Genomic DNA, 16,581 nt, shown 5'->3' with positions numbered 1-16,581 from the left:
AGCCTGCAGTACTGCATTCTAACCCTGCTCCACTACGGCTCAAAGTTTTGGAGCCCAGGCCTGAATCCAATTGAAAATCTGTGGGATTACCTGAAGAGGGCTGTGCACAGGAAATTCCCTTGCATTCTGATTGCCCTTGCTTAGGGCAAGATGGCAAGATGTACCATGCTGTTAGGCTCCTACCTCGAAGACTGAATGCTGTCATAAAATCAAAAAGGTGTTTCAACAAATATTAGTTTGAGTGTGCACATTTATACAACCATGTTATTGTACTTTTTTTTTTTGCCCTCTACAAGATTTCAGTTTGTTTTTCAATTGAATTGTATAGCTTATATGTTAAAATAAAGGTGAAAAAATTCAGAAGTTATCTAATTTTTTTACATCTCAAAACCTGGTATTTTAACATGGGTGCGTAGACTTTTCATATTCAATGTACATAAAGCCCGATACAAAAACATAAAAAACAAAATATGAAAGGAAAAGAAAAATACACAAAGCAACTAGGAAACAAGATGGCCTCAGGTGTAAACATAAAAAAGACTCTCGCTTCAAAAGGAATTCAGTTTTCCAGAAAACCAGCAAGGAGGGAGCCAGCCTGATCTTTATTGAGGGACTCTTCCAAAGCACCTTAACATATTTACTTTTGTTAGTGCCAGTTTAGTTCTGTGATTAGGGTGTGTGTGTGCGTGTGCGTGTGCGTGCACACATATACATATATTAGCCTCTTCTAGTTTCTGCTCTCCAAACATCTCAAAAATGTGAGATTGTATTAAGTATAATCCTTGAACTGCTTTCAGTAATCCACACACCAACATAGTGATAGCATTATTTGCTGTTTGAACTATCCCTTTATATTATTTTTACGTTTACCAGCAGATTTTCAACCTATAACTCAACTAAAAGAGTCTACTCAAGGCTTGGAACCAAAACGCCCACCTCCACCTCGACCAGGAGTGCCTCCTGCTCGCCCTGCTCCACCACAAAGGCCGCCTCCTCCATCAGGTAACTGAATAAAACATGAAAACAGTGATCATAAGATTTTTCTGTTACTTTTAGATAACATATGTTTAATAAGTTTATTATCCATCACATTTAGATATGTTGAATCATAATTCAGCATAGTGCTTGAAATATGTAGTCTTCCAGCTATTGGTGTTCCATTCATAACCGATTATTGGATATGCTGGCTTGTGGTTATGATATTCATTAACAGCTAGAAGGCTACAGGTCTTTTGACTTTGGTTTGACATGGGAAAAACATTTTCCAGCTTATATACCCTTCTACCCTTCTGATGCAGTTTCAGAAAGACTTTGGGATTGCTTCTGTTATTACTTAATGTTTTACCCATATCCTATCAATTCAGATGATATAGTGTTAACCATGCTTTATTTGAAACAGTTACAGCCATGGTTTCTATTGATTCAAATCCAATTATAATTAATATTCTCCACATTTCCCAGTGACTGACTCAGATTGGATCGCCACATTTTGTTCCATCCTAAATTCTCTTTGTAATCACATTATTATTTTAACATAATAGAAGTTTTAGCAAGACTTCTTAGCTGTAAGCTAGCTGCTTTGGATTATGTATATACAGGAGTGCTCTATTATAATTATTGTCACTTCATAATATGAACCTGAAGCTCTCATATAATGTATGATAATACATTTGTTTACTATGATTCTTAATTTCTTTCTAATCCTTTTTTTCAATTAATCTTTTTTTTACTGCTGCCTTTATCTCTTACTCCAAAGGGAGTAAGAGTCCTGCACTTGCTAGAAAAGAACCTGGAGGTAATGATTATTTAAATATGGTTTAGCAGATGCAGATGTTTTCTTTACTTATTTAGTGAATTTAGTGCTGATTTTAGTTGGCTGGATAGCTCACAAAGTAAAGAATAACATAAAATCAATCAATAAATAAGGATACAATAAAACAAATGCAAAAAAGTTTCACAAAATAGTTGCAAAAGAGCCAACTTTTTACAGCTATTTACAGCTTTCCAGAAGGTTAAAACAGAGACTTAAAGAGGAAGGGTGTTCTAGAGGACGGCCCATCATAAAGGGGCATGCTTTCTAGGTCTCACCAGATAGCAACATTAAAGGGAAGGGCCTGGAGTATGCCTGCTTTATCTGATCTGGCTAATTGAAATATCGAAGTACCAACAACCTCAGAGATTCTACTGCCAGTCAGGCAATGGAATCCAACAACTCAGACAAGGATGATTCTGAGCACCATGAAGGACAGTACAAGAAACAATCCCAACTGTTCCCTAGTGCCCAATTTTAATCAGAGAACCTCAAATCTGCAAAACAGAGATAACCTGCCTCTCCACCCACCTCCATTAGAATCTCAGCTGATGTATTACCATAAACCGAAACCCAGCTGGCATAATTCTGGTAGAGGGATACCCTATTTCAGGCCCATCCAGAATTTGGTTAGACGTGAGGTTGGCGCTTTCATGTATTATAAGATTACTGATGAAGGTAGACTTATCACTAACCGGTCTGACATTCAAAACAACAGCAGAGCTCAGGGTTCTGATACCCAGGGACTAAAGTTTGAATGTGTTGCTATCAGACAGCAAGACCACTTGCAAACTCTGGATCCTGTATTCCTATCACCATCCTGATGTTCCTGCCTACACATACACACATGCATAACACTACAACCTATCCCACCTCTCCAGGGTCCCAACTACTCTGGTCCACACTTGCCTAAGTACTTAGTGGCCTCAGACAGTTGAGCCCTTCTAGGGCAAAGAACACACATTTGTTACCCCTAGTAGTGGGGATGACCATTCCCTCCCAAAGGCTATGGCAGCAGTAAATTGCAGATGTTTGCAGCTATTTGTGTTATCTAAGTGATATGTCAGCTTTTATTTTTCTTACTAAACATTGCAATAATATATAATGCAAATATTGTATTAAAACATTTATTAATCATTGTACTAAAAAAGAATTGCAGTTCTCTTTATTTTTGCCCTTTTCTTAATAAAGTATGCTGCTTACATGTTATATAGTACTTTTCTGCTTTCCTCTGATAAGGTTTTGGTGCTCCTCCCAGCCCTGTTGTAGCTAGGAGAGAAGAAGGTAACTCTTATTCTTAATGTCACACTGAATGTTTAAACTGAATATGTAAATATTTAATCTCTAAATTTCATATATGAAGTGAACATTTAAACTTCTCTTTATATTTCATAAATTTAATGTTAATTTTTGAAATATTCTTACCAAATGGAAACTTGTTGCTAGCTATTTAGAGATTTTTGTAACTGAGCAGCTTATCCATTTCAATAATAATTCATTGTTAATATTCTTATCTGTGCCCTTAACAAGCTAGTTAATGAGGAAGTGGTTTGACAGTAGACAAAAATTCTTGCTAGATAAATCATTCTGAAAAAGATATGAATTACAAAGGTGAAATTTAATGCTTTTTATAAAGTATCCCAGATCCCTAAATAGGACCATATATTTGTGGGTATGCTGATCCAGTTTCAAATACTAATAAAGGATATAGATGCTATGTCAATATCTGATTATTAGAACGAAGTTATAAAGATTACAGTATACAATTGTAATTTTCTAGTACTGCAAGAATCATTAGTATTCAGTGTGTAGTTTCAGTAACTAATATGCACGACAAATTTGGAGGGGGGGTATCCTTTCATATCTGAAAGCTCAGAAAACCCCTACTTCACAAAGATAATAGATGCTATAAATCAATATTAGATATTTACTAACTATAGAGAATCTGAATTTAGAAATATAATCTAATGACACCTCCCCTTTCTTTAGCTTATAATCAGTCTCTGCCTCCCACTGGACAAATAAACACAGGAACATCTGGACCCAGTACATGTAGACCGGTAAGGATATATATTTTCTGGTAAAACTAAGAATAGAATAACATTTAGTTGTGTAACATTTTTTAAAAATATTTTCTAGTGATACTAGCCAGAAGATCCCTGGTGTGTATTTTAATGAAGAACTTAAATATTCTAAGTTTTCAGTTTGATTCCATATAGCTAAATCTCAGGATATCACGATAATCATTACCATGGATAAAGGTGTGACTAATTTTAATATTAAAAGCTGCATATTACCAAAAGAAATCCCGAGTCTATTATCTCAATCATTTTTCTTGTTGCATGGCTCATGTCCATCCTCAGATATGGGCTGGGGTTGAAAAATGCATGCAGTGAAAGTCTATAGAACGGTGAAGACCTAGCTCCCTGTCATCGATCATTTCACCATTTTATAAATATAAACATATGTACCCTCACATAGGATATGTCAACAACAAACATGGTTGTATTTCTGACATGAGTTAGTTCCTAATTAGTGAATTAACTGGATACATTTAAGCTCTCAGCAAATTAAGATGGACTGGAACTGGACACCTTCAGTCCGAAAATCATATTGTTTACTTCCCAAATCGTTTACTACATGGAAAACAAAGAAGGAATGGTGTTGCTTTCATGATTAGGCAGGATAGAGCAAGAACATTACTGGACTACCATGCAGTCCATGACTGAATGGTATCAATTAGACTTTATTGATAATCCTTTGATTATCCAACTTCGTTTTAATCTCTGATACTGAAGAAGAGGGTTGAGGAGTTCAATTTAAAATTGACAAAACGTGTAAGCAAGATGTGCTGCTTTGGAATACCAAAGTTGGAAATATTAGGGAGGGAAATATAATTGGGTTGTATGGCCTGGGACAGAGGTTCTTAAAATGGGGAAATTAAAACAACAAACAGTCAAAATATCATAAGAACTCCTCCAGCAAGAATTTGCTAAATTGCTGGTATTCTGTTGCAGTTATTAAGCCCCTCTTTACATTTTTATATTTGTCCTTTTTGTTCCTCAGTTTGTCAGAGAGCTCTTTGTACAACCATGCCAAGCTCCTTAGATGTCTTGTTTTTCTTCTCTGTAGTATTGTTTCTGATTGGGTCTTTTTTACTTCATTTCTCAGAATTTCCCAAGCATCCTGAACTGTTTTTCCCTCCAGAATTTCTATCCATGGAATTCTCCCTGTTCATCCTCCTAGTTTGTTGAAGTTAGCTCTCTTAAAATCTAGAACATGAGTCTGACTTTGTTCAATTATCCTTGCCTGCATTATGGTGAATCCTAGCATGACGTGGTCATCTCCATTCCCTCAGTCATTTCATCCCTATTAGTAAGTCCAGCGTAGCTGATCCTGTAGTTCTCTCCCCCATCTTTTGGATGATAAAGTTCTCAACTATGTATGTTAGGTACCTATTCCATCTGCCACTTGCTGCAAAGTTGTTTCCCGGTTGATATCAGGGTAAAATCCCCCATTGCTGCAGCAGTGTGTTTCCTGCACACTTCAGCTTACTTACTTCCAAAAGGTGCCCCTATTTCCTCTGGTTGATTGGGTGGCCTTGGTTGGATATACACCTATACTGCTGTTACTTTTTTTCCCTGTAGTATTCACCCAAATACTTTCAAGAAGACCTTCATCCTTAGTGTTGTATATTTCTGTAGAAGTGTAGTATTCTTTACACACAGTGCAACTCCTTTTTTGTTGCATCTGTTTTGAACAAATTAATTTTTTCTAGCAGTATGCTGTAATCAGGTTCTCCCTGTTTGTACCCTATATTTTTATTATTAGTGTACAGCCCTTTATGTCTGACCTTGCATTTGCTAGCTGCATCTCCTATTTTGTACCCGAGTGTAATTTTCTCATCACCACTTCCTTCCTTATTGTCAGATTTGTTGTCTTGGTATTTATACTTCGGGTTTGGTCCTAGAACTTGGCCTCCAGATTCAGTTTAAAGCCTTTCAGATGACTCAAGCAAGATGTATTTAAGCCCACGCTTCCCAGTCTTTGTGAGGTGCACCCTGTCTCTTGCCTGGACCCCTACCTATAAGTAGGTAAACCATAGTCCAGGCAGCACTATTCTTTGAGCCAGTGGTTTACCTCTGAAATCCTCCATTCTCTCATTGGATATTGACATCACCTGTGCTCCTCTTTTGCCTTCCTACCTCCCTTGATTTTTTTTTTCCAGGCTCTTTTTTGTTGTATCATTCGTCCCAACGTGAACGAGGAGAAAGGAATAATAATCAATGAATTCAATTAGTTGGGTAAGCCTCTGTCACGTCTTTGATCTTTGTACCTGGGAAGCAGTTTGATAGGTTATCTGGTCTGCAGATTGCTGATTCTGTTTCTCTGCGAAGTCACCAACACATGCCTTTTCCTCTTCTGGATACCTAGCAGACTCTTCTCTGTGACAGGCTGAGCTACTTTTCTTCCTGTTACTGTAACTGTCGATGAAGATTCTTCTCCAGATATCTGCATGCTTCTTCCAGAGGGAGGGTAAGAAAGTGAATGTTAAACTCCAGTGGCAAGCATAGTCCCCTCAGGCGTTTTGTCTTCTGAGTGACATGCTGCCTCCTTTCTCTTCTAAGGCTCCATTTTTCTTAGTAGTTGTTTCTTCCTTGGTATGTTCAGTTTGTAGACAAATTTTCCAGAATTTCTCATTTCCACAGATAAATCTCAGAGTGGTTAGATGTTTGTAGACTCAATTTTCTTCTCCAGTAATCTGATCAGTTTGCATTTGATACAGGTATACATTGGAGTCCTCCTCGGACAGGAATACAAACATCGCACACACCTTACAGGTTACCATAGGCTAGCTCTTTCTCCTTGGCTTTATTACTTTTAAGGGTTGTACAGATCAATAGATACTCCTTTGTAGATGTCCAAGATCAATATATGCGCTTATTTTTACATTGAAGAATGTAAAACTTTTATTAATTGCTAGGATATCAAGAAATAGGTGAAGCAGCCTTCTCTAACTTGACAGCCTCCACATGAATGGGACATCTAAAAACCATCTGAAAGACAACAGAACTGAAGCCCAATGATTCTGCAGGACCCTAGCCTAGGGACAACTGGCTTAAGTTGCCAGCCTACTTTGAAACAAACCAATTCCAATTATAGTAGTGCTTAAAAGTCTATACTTCCATTTCAGATTGTTCCTCCCCGAGCTGGAGTTATTAGTGCGCCACAAAGTCATGTGCGTCCTTCTATAGGAAAGCATATGCCTGAACTCCACCCTAAGCCACCAGAATTAACAACAGGTAAAATGGGTGAGTATATTATGCATTTTTCTTTTTTAATGTAATTCTTCTACATAAAGGAGTGTTATAAGTGCATTCAAGAGAATATAGATGCTATCCCTTGGATGAAACATAATTCCTAAATACCCACTTTTTATTTTTAAAGTAAGTGAGTACTTAGGTCAACTATAAGGCAAGATTCTCAGTGAGTTGGGCCACCATGTACATTTTATTAATAAATAATATAAAGATTGCAAAGCATGTTCTGCTTTTCTTGTCTATAAAAAATTTGCTTTTAAGTGCTTTTAATAAATGAACAGTGCTTTTAATAAATGAACAGTCTTAATGATTTGGAAAAAGAAATTCCCAATTATTTTTAATGCATTCAAATCTAAAATAACTACTGCATTATGCGAAACAATTCTAGAATCCAGGATTTGTGGTGTAGCTTTTTTTGAATAGTGGTATATTTATATAACATTTAAGAAATATGGGAAATTCATAGGTCATTGTATTTCCAACTCAGTCTCCTTTAAATATCACTATTTTTTCAAAATTTCAAAATATTTATAAAAAGCAATTTAACATTTACTTTTTCAGTGCAAACAAATAAAAGTCCATTTTAATATGAATGTAACAAAACATTGAGATAACTGTAGGTAAAACCAGTACCTATTATTAATGTTCAGCTTCTTTGTATTTGGAGGTTTCAAGGAAAATGCACTGTGGCTGATTCAAACTGATTGCAGTAGTAATGCAAATTATAAAACAATTGGAGTTATTTATAATGCATATGTACAGTGTTAAATAAGATTTCAACTTCTTGTAGAGCTTCACACTATTTAAATCAAGTTTTGAGACAGAATGGCATACAACTGCTAGAAAGTATCTTTCTCCTGTATTGCAAAGAAATTGCCTGTTAAAGTGCAACCTAGATATCAGTTGCACACTGTAATGAGTGTGCAATTGAATTATAGAGTTAAGAAGGCTAAGAAAAGTGTGCATTTATTTAATTATTTATTTTTAAGGTTCTATTTTCTTCTAAAATAGTGCTCAGGGAATAGCAATTTCTTGTTCTTAGGTTGATCAAGTGTATCTGTCTCACTAACCAGTAGATTAAAAAAACATTATGGTCTTTTTGTAAGTCAACCCGTTGTTCAGACTGGATTTGGCATTACTACTATTATCACTATCATTATTAAAATCATTTTTGGTATTGAAACTAGGAAAATAATTGAATGTATTTATAGGGTCACCTTTACTTCCTGAACCACTTAAACCACAAGGAACAGTTCCTATTCAACCCACTTCTGTTGTGAAGATGCAGGAGCCACTTATACCTATGACAGCAACGTCTCAAACAGCTTCTCCATCAAACCTGGAGGCACCACCACAGCCTCCCCCCCGCAGCAAATCATCCCAAAGTTTGCCTTCTGACAACATTCCATCACAGAAGCAAGTATGTACAGAATATTTTTTAAACATTTTGTTTCGGGTGCATTTTATCTACTGCTACTTCTGTACTGTTCCACTCAAAAATATTTAGTGTAGAAAGCTGAACAACTCGTAAATTGCCGATATACGCTTAAATTATTCAAGTCCAAATTAAGGCTGAACTGTTCTATCACTTCCTAATCTCTGTCACTAGGAAGCATAGGCATAATTCAAGTGAGGGGATTAACAAATTATGTTTAGAATTATCTTGGATTCAATACATTGGACATTATTTAGGTTTATCTTCATCATAATCAAAATCTGTGCCAGAGTTTTATTTCCTGAAGAGGTTTTGTTTTGTTCCCTGAACAGTTTGCAGAAAAATATTGTAACTTCCAAAAGGCAGAAAATGCGAATATTAAAATTAATACAGAATAAAATTTGCAACAACAGAATACCAAAATAAAGAGGAAAAAACTAATTAAGACTTAAAAACGTAGACAAATAAATTCAATTTCAATATATTACAGTGAAAGATCAGCCAGATGGAAAAATAGTTTTTCGTCTGCTATAAGAAATAATCACAAATCTGAAAATTGTACGTCCCATTTACCTTTGCTGTTTTAAAAGTAAAATAACTTTCAGAAATGTAGCTTATAACTTAAAATCTATTTTTAAGAAACTCTTAATTTGATAGATTTTAACCTGTCCTAATGTTGATGTATGTTAGCAATTGTACATGCAGTATACTATTGTGATCTATGAAGCAAATGAGGAAATTAATACCTTTATTAAATAGAACAGTAGAAAAATTGTGAAGCTTTAGAATTTCCATAATTTGGCAATTCCATAATGTACAATATAATCGGTATTTGATCTAAGTGACTTTTGTCCTTTATCCAATTATATTTCAAGAGAATTCATCCATCATCCAAATCCTGCCCAACTTTTCATTGGAATATAAAAAAGTTTGACCAAGGGCAGGAATATACCCATTTTTGTCCAGAAAAAGCCATAAAAATCCCCATATCCACACCACTTCTTGCAACTAGCAGTCTTCTTTGTAAACCAGGGCCACAGAGAAATGTGGTTTGTTCTGAGGTACTCAGGTTAGTGCAGGAAAAAGATGTCTGCATGTACCAAGTTGTACCTGATTTATAGTTCCCCTTAATGTGGCCAATGTAATAGAGTCTCTTAGAAGCATGTTACCTTGGATTTCTTTCTAATGTTTTCTTTTGATATCTGTCTCCTTTTCACAAGCAGGATCAACCTTCAGGGTAAAAGGTACCTGATTCTTTACTGGTCTTACATTTTTTTCATCCATTCTATTTTCTCCATAAGTTCTAGCATAAAAGATGTATGAACGGCTGTGTTCATACATCTGTGCTTGCACTGAAATCATCTGCCTGTATGAATACACAAATATCCATCATGCTATTGACATATAAGGCAACTTACTTAACTTGACATGCTATGCCCTATAGGGCAAGAGTTTTCAAATTGTGTTATGCGTGTTTCAATATACCCATTTGTACTAATTATTCTTTGAAAGTGGAGAGAATGGAAGTAGTATGTCAGCATACTAGAGAGCCTTAACATTTATCAAAAATTGCCTTATTTTTGTCCCTGACACATTAATTGACAAGAGAGAGGGGGATGTACAGCTTCTTGCTATTGCCATGGTAAAAAGGAGCAGAACAGTTTAGCAGCTTATTTAATAAAATGATAAGTCTTGAAGTCTTATTTGCAATTCTTCAGGTGGACCTTACTCACATTTTGAGAACTCTTGCAACTGAGGGTGCTTGATTCTCTCGCTGTCTGAAACTATTTAACACTGATCAACACAAGTAGCCTGAGACAACATTACAGAATGAGAAATATTGGTTTTATTTTTTTTCAAATTTTCTTTTTGGTTAAGTCAAACTTCTCTTATCCTATACTTAAAAAAAGTTACTTTTAACATATAATCTATCTAGTTTAATTTTAAAATGAAGTTAATCTTATATATTTTTTAAAAAACAAATGTTTCTTTGCATCTGAGATAAATGCAATAAGCATAATTTAAAATGTAATAATCTACTATTTTTGGTTTTGGTAATAACCTAGTCCATAAACAGAACATGTTAATTGCTGCTAAACTGTTTTATTTCTATTTATTCTGCAGTTGAGTTTCAGTGTTATATATTGATCATTGATTTTTAAGTATAGTGAATTTTCAAGTCAAGATTTGCTAAATGTAATCTCAATATTAGAATGTAATATTTCAAGTCATAACCTTTGATGGTTTTACATTGTGTCCAATTATTATACTTACTGTTTAGTTTTACATAATAGATTTTTAATATTAAAAGGAACATGTAGAATGTGTCTAAAAGATTAAAACAACTTATCTTTAAGCTTAAATTCATTTCCTGTACTTGAGCAGGGCACCTTACGTTCCCTGTGCTAGGATGGTGAGCTTGGCCATTGGCTTGAGTCACCTTAAGGCAATTGTCTGAGCTCACTAAAGACAGACATTGTATGAGTGAAATGTTGGATAGGACTGGGAGCTTGTATATGATTTCCTTTCTCACTGAGCTTTAATTCTGTTGAAATTCATGGGACGTACTTCTAACAGATAAATGATAGAGAAAATATTTTCTCTTTTGGCCTGTTTATCAAGTATGAATGGAATCCCATTACTCTTTTCAAATTAACATAACCTATACTTAAAAATGAGAAGGTTTGAGACTTAATTACTAAGATTTCATTATGAAAAATATTTTATATTAACTTTTTTCCACACAGGAATTTTTATTAGTTTAATGTTTCAATTCTTTATACCATGCAGTGCTTTTAATCCAAACATTATGTTGCAATCTTAAAACTTACTGTAATTTTTCTTTCATATATGTAAGTATATAGTATGGCTGTGTATATAGTAAATCCACTTGTGTATATAGTCTGACAGGGATAATGCAGTGAAAATAATGGAAAAAAAATTGTATAGAAAGAAACTTAGGAATATTTTTCAAGTATAAAGCAAATGACAAAAGGCAGATGTTCAAATCCACTGCTTCTTTCATGATCAATGGATCTTTTATCAGACAAGTCATATATTGAACGTTATATTTATTTTTCAGATTAGAACAAATGGAATTCACGCTGTTCAGCTTGAAACACAACTAAACAATGATCCTTTTGACGATCTGTCCTTTCAGTTATTTTCTGAATCTAAAATTCAGTCAGTTCAAATGTCACCAATTGTATCTTTAAGTCAAAAGAAGCTGACAAACCTGCCTTCTGCAACAGACAATTTTAATTTCAGGAACATAGGTACTCCACATACACTAGCACACAGTAAATCTGAGGTATACATGTCCAATTCTCTGAATCCATTTGCTACCAGCACAAATCTTTTTAATGAAAAAAATATTACAACTGGAAATCCATTTAGAACTGCATCTCAAGAATTTGGAGCAACTTCACATTGTTCAGCAGAAGGACCCACTTCTAATCCTTTTCCATCTCTAAAGCCTCTTATTCGTCAGAAAGGCAAAGCTGCATTTTATGTTGACACATTTGAAGATGATTTCAGTTTGCAGAATACATCTTCTATATCTAACAATGGAAAACAAAAAGGTTGGGTAACATTTGAAGAGGACGATTTAGTATTAACCCTGAAACCATTAGCCAATCCCACTGATTTAAAAAGAGCTTCTTCCCTGCAAGCAACTTCTTTTTCACTGGGCACTGAACAAAATATCACTGACTCAGACTTTACTGTTTACAGTGGTCATAGCAAAAGTTCTGGACCTTTTCATCTATTGCCAGCAAGACCCCCTCCTGCACCCCCAATACCATCCAGATCTACCAACAGCAACTTGACCACAGATCCTTTAATTTGTTTAGCACCTAAAACATTACCGACACAAGATTTTATGGAAAGATAAATTATTTAAGATATAATTATTTAAACTGGGTAGAAAGTATTAGTTAAAAATTATCTAATAGAACTGGGCATTGATTTAATTTTGTATGTGCAATACTTTAATCAGGTGCACTGAACATTAATTCTTAGGTCACTACACAAAGGTGGCAGGGTGGGGAATCACGCACAGAATTAATCCAAGTAGTGATCTTATTCTGTTCCTTTAATGGACACAATGCAAGGAAAAGTTACACTTGTTTCAATCCCACTTTAGTTCATAGGAAAGTATAACATTAAGTTTGTCTTTCAAGAGCAACAAGCATGCATTGGTTTCTCTGAATATCACACATAAGAGTTTTAAACAATTGTTTCTTGAACATTCTTATATAAGAATTTAAATACAATTTTAAATGCCCTTCTGTTAGAACTAGAACCACTTCCAGAATCTGATAACTGGTATATTTATACGTAAGTATTCACCAAAGAACTGTCAAAATTTAAGATGCCAATTGTGTAATATTAATGTCAGGAAATAAATAATAGAGGTTTATGAAGATTTGTAGAAGTTAATTCCCTCAACAATTGAAATAATTTTAAACAATATATAGTAATATATTTTTCCTATTATTGCACATGCTTTGTTTTGCAGACATGAGAAAATTTTTTGCAGTTTATTGTTATTCTCCTCCTGACCTTATTCTCATTATATAGCTTCCTATTCTAATATGAATGTTGCTTTCTAAGTTGAAGGAAAATTTATATTCATTTTGATAGGAAGATCTGTGTAAAGAAGTAATTGGATAGATGGTCCATATATTTCAACTTTCCCAGCTTTCTCCTTTACAATATATAGAAGTAATGTGTCTCAAATATGGTATGAATGAACAAAACAATGGTTTGTGTACTATTCTGACAAGTTAAATATATCACTTTCCACAGACAAACATCAATATTATAGGTGATGCCATACTCCCTTACATAATGCTTTGTAAACTCGCAATTGTCTGCCTCCAAAATTTTTGCAACAGATGGCACTTAAAAGTCGTATTTTCATGTCATGAAGGAAATATATGTCTGTTCTATACTACTGTTAAGCAAGATAGTCTTTCTTAATCATATTATTACATCTATTTATATTGCTTGTTTTTTTTAAAATTTATGAAAATCTTTCTTGAGAAGGGCCATGCTAAATATGTCTGTTCCTTTTGCTGTATTTGCAGACTGTTATAGTATGCTCTGTTTACAAAATATTTTCCTTCTGTGGTATCTGAGTGCAGCACCTCATTCCATGGAGCAGTAAAAATAAACCATCATTTCAATTTCTCTAATACTGTTCCAATGTATTTATATAAATCATCTCATATAACACTTCTACTCATTAAAGTACAGTTATTAAATACAGTGACTTCTATATTGTGCTTTTAAAATTGTACATTTTGAAACAGCAGAACAACTATAATTTTCTGGTTCCATAATGTATTAACATGTGTTCTGCATTGGTATTATAATGTTAGCAACACAACTGTATTCTCGGTAGTGCAATTACAGTTCTTTTATATGTGGTCCTTGTTTGAATATTTAATTAATTTATAGTTTATATAATATAGTTCTATTAAATTTCAAATATAGGCCTCAGCATCTTCAATGGATTATAAAATCTGGCAGCAAAGTACCACAAAAATTGCAACAAAGCACGTATGAGCATAGGATGAGTAGTTTATTATAATGTGTACTGTTAAAGGAAATCAATATTAGAGAGTCAAAATTACAACAGTCTAAAATCCTATCTATTTTCTTTTAAGTGTTTTCCTGTGCAAATTGCTTTGTTAATGTATAAGTTATTGCTTATAGTACACAATAATTGCTTATCTCCATTACAATATTAATATTGATGGTTTACAATACTGCATATACATATACTGTGAAACATGTTACTTTATGAAATAAATTTTCCCAATGTTAGGAATATATCTCCATTATTGATGCTGTCAAAATTTGGCTTTACCCTTGTGGACTTAAAATTTTCAGTTGTCTTTCTGATCTAAGATCATCAGAGGTAATCTTTATATAAAGGCCTGGGACATCAGGAGCCAACAAACTTCGTGAAGCAATAAGATTGATGAAAACTTTTGCAGAATATTTATCTGGTCTGACCATTCTACTTGGTTCTTACTTCCATCTTAATTCTGCCTCAGTTTCTATGCCCTAACAGTTGTAACCTGGAAAAATAGACCTGGAAAAAAGGAAAAGACATGGAATGTCTGCAATAATCTTTTTGTGATAATCCTCATTCTACTGTTGGTTCTTGAGCCATCTAGGGCCTTAGATTGAAATGGGGCTATATAGTTTTGCTTAATTACAACTGGAAATTGCCATCAAAGTAGTGTCAACTCTTAACTAACCACATGGATTTTCTCCAAGACAATCTGTTCCCTTCATGATCGTTCAAGTCTCCCAAGAGTAGTGTATACATTACTACTGTAATTTAGTCCATACAGCCTGCTACCAATTGTCCATCCTAATATATTTTTCTCCATCCTAATATCTTTCCTAGCATTATGGACTTCTCAAGAGAGCTGGGCCTTTGCATAATGGGTCCAGATCTGTGTTTGCAGCTTCCAGTTTTCTTGTCCTGCATGGCAATATTGTCAACTAGTCACTTCAAAGGTTTTAATACACCCATATTGTAAACAACATGAGATCCTCAGCTGTTCCTCAATAAGGTGTTATGTCCATGTGACCTGAGGAGCCCATCACTACATTGCCAATCTTTACAGCACCTTTCCATGTGGTAAAATACAGGAATAGTATACCATCACCTTTCCCTGCATCGTATGAAACGATGCCTTTATTGCCGCCACTAAAGTGATCATCCATTTATACCATCTTTATTGTGGTGAAAATATAATTGTCGCTTGCTTTTGCTTTGGAGTTGGGATTACTTCTATGCCTTACATGACAGTACATCCCCCAACAATCTTCCCTCATCCCTCCCAGAAATTTCTTCCCCTGCCATGAAGCAACACAGCAGGACCTAGGGAGGAGGAAAGCTCTTACTACCACAATTTAATGCAGTAGGGCAAAAATGCCAAGGTAGCCATGTTGGCTATAAAAAACACTGATAGCAAGAAAAATACCTTTAAAAATATCTGTAGGCAAACAAAGCTACAAAGTAGTACAACCTAGACTTCCAAATCATGCAAAATGGCAAGTAATATAAAACTGTGAGGTATTACACTGCATTTCACTGGCCTACAGGGTAAGTTCTGCCCCCAACATCCTATCCTTCAGTAAGAGCCTAAAAACCTGGCCCTGCAAATTGGCCTTCCCAATGTGGATGTTCTGCTCTGGAGGTGGTTTGCTAGACTGACAGCAGACTCTCCCTCCTTTCTCTGCTCCCCACAAGCCCATCTGGTGGTGTTTTTTACAAAGGCAAGACAAGAAACAATGGCAACAAATTAAGGTGAGAAGCAACCTGAAATTAAGGAGAAACTTCCCAACAGTGAGGACAAATGCAACAGCTTGCCTTCAAAAGTTACAGGTGCTTCATCACTGGAGGTTTTTAAGAAGAGACTGGACAGTCACTTCTCTGAAATGATATAGATCTGCTTGAGCAGGGGGTTGGACTAGAAGACCTCCAAGGTCCCTTCCAGCTTTATTCTGATTCACTGAGATGTACCAATAAAGGAGAATATGTGTAGCTCGGGGTTGAGGTAACGAGGGACCCCTGATTGAAAGATGTTTTCCTTGTATTTTTTTTATTCTATTTTACTTTCGCTTTGTTTAAATGTTTTATTCCATTTTTTTTATGGTTGGCGACTCTCCTAGATTACCCTGGGGCGAGATACGCAGCCAATAAATTTAATATTTCTTTATTAAATTATTGGCCGCCCATCTTACCACAGTGTAATAATAATAATGTAGGACTCCCACAAGGACAGTAGGGAAGAAAACAGAGTAGCTGCGATCCTTTTTGAGGCTATACAATGCAGTTAACCTGCTTTCAGCCTCAGGCAAAAGCCTGCTCAGAAGATCGTAATACAAACGCAGAGGCCCCTGGATAGGTTGCCGTTGCCGTTGCCGTTGCCGCCGCCAGCGACTCCAATCCGCGGGTCAAAAAGCTTCCGGAAGCTCGCGCGTTTCCC

At 35.2% G+C, this 16,581-nt stretch overlaps 1 protein-coding gene across 17 annotated transcripts in view; it reads left to right on the top strand.

The window, feature by feature from the left end:
• The window catches only part of SYNJ1 (synaptojanin 1), a 58,158-nt gene extending 43,765 nt beyond the window's left edge, over positions 1-14,393 (top strand). For 4 of the 17 annotated variants that reach the window (XM_087937572.1, XM_087937568.1, XM_087937563.1 and 1 more), the window contains 7 exons: positions 874-1,002; positions 1,757-1,795; positions 3,050-3,094; positions 3,800-3,870; positions 7,005-7,122; positions 8,343-8,551; positions 11,649-14,393. In XM_087937572.1, coding sequence (XP_087793698.1) covers positions 874-1,002; positions 1,757-1,795; positions 3,050-3,094; positions 3,800-3,870; positions 7,005-7,122; positions 8,343-8,551; positions 11,649-12,458 — 1,421 coding nt within the window. In that variant the 3' untranslated portion in view covers positions 12,459-14,393. Of the gene's footprint in view, positions 1-873; positions 1,003-1,756; positions 1,796-3,049; positions 3,095-3,799; positions 3,871-7,004; positions 7,123-8,342; positions 8,552-9,786; positions 9,811-11,648 lie in introns of all 17 variants that reach the window. The other 13 variants (XM_087937566.1, XM_087937565.1, XM_087937571.1 and 10 more) reach the window with 10 other exon arrangements.
• The last annotated feature ends 2,188 nt before the right edge of the window (positions 14,394-16,581 follow it).

Source organism: Pseudonaja textilis, chromosome 7 (genome assembly GCF_049901715.1).
Source record: "Pseudonaja textilis isolate UNSWEBS1 chromosome 7, rPseTex1.2, whole genome shotgun sequence".
NCBI classification, from domain to species: Eukaryota; Metazoa; Chordata; class Lepidosauria; order Squamata; family Elapidae; genus Pseudonaja; species Pseudonaja textilis.
This window is presented reverse-complemented; position numbering and strand designations above follow the sequence as displayed.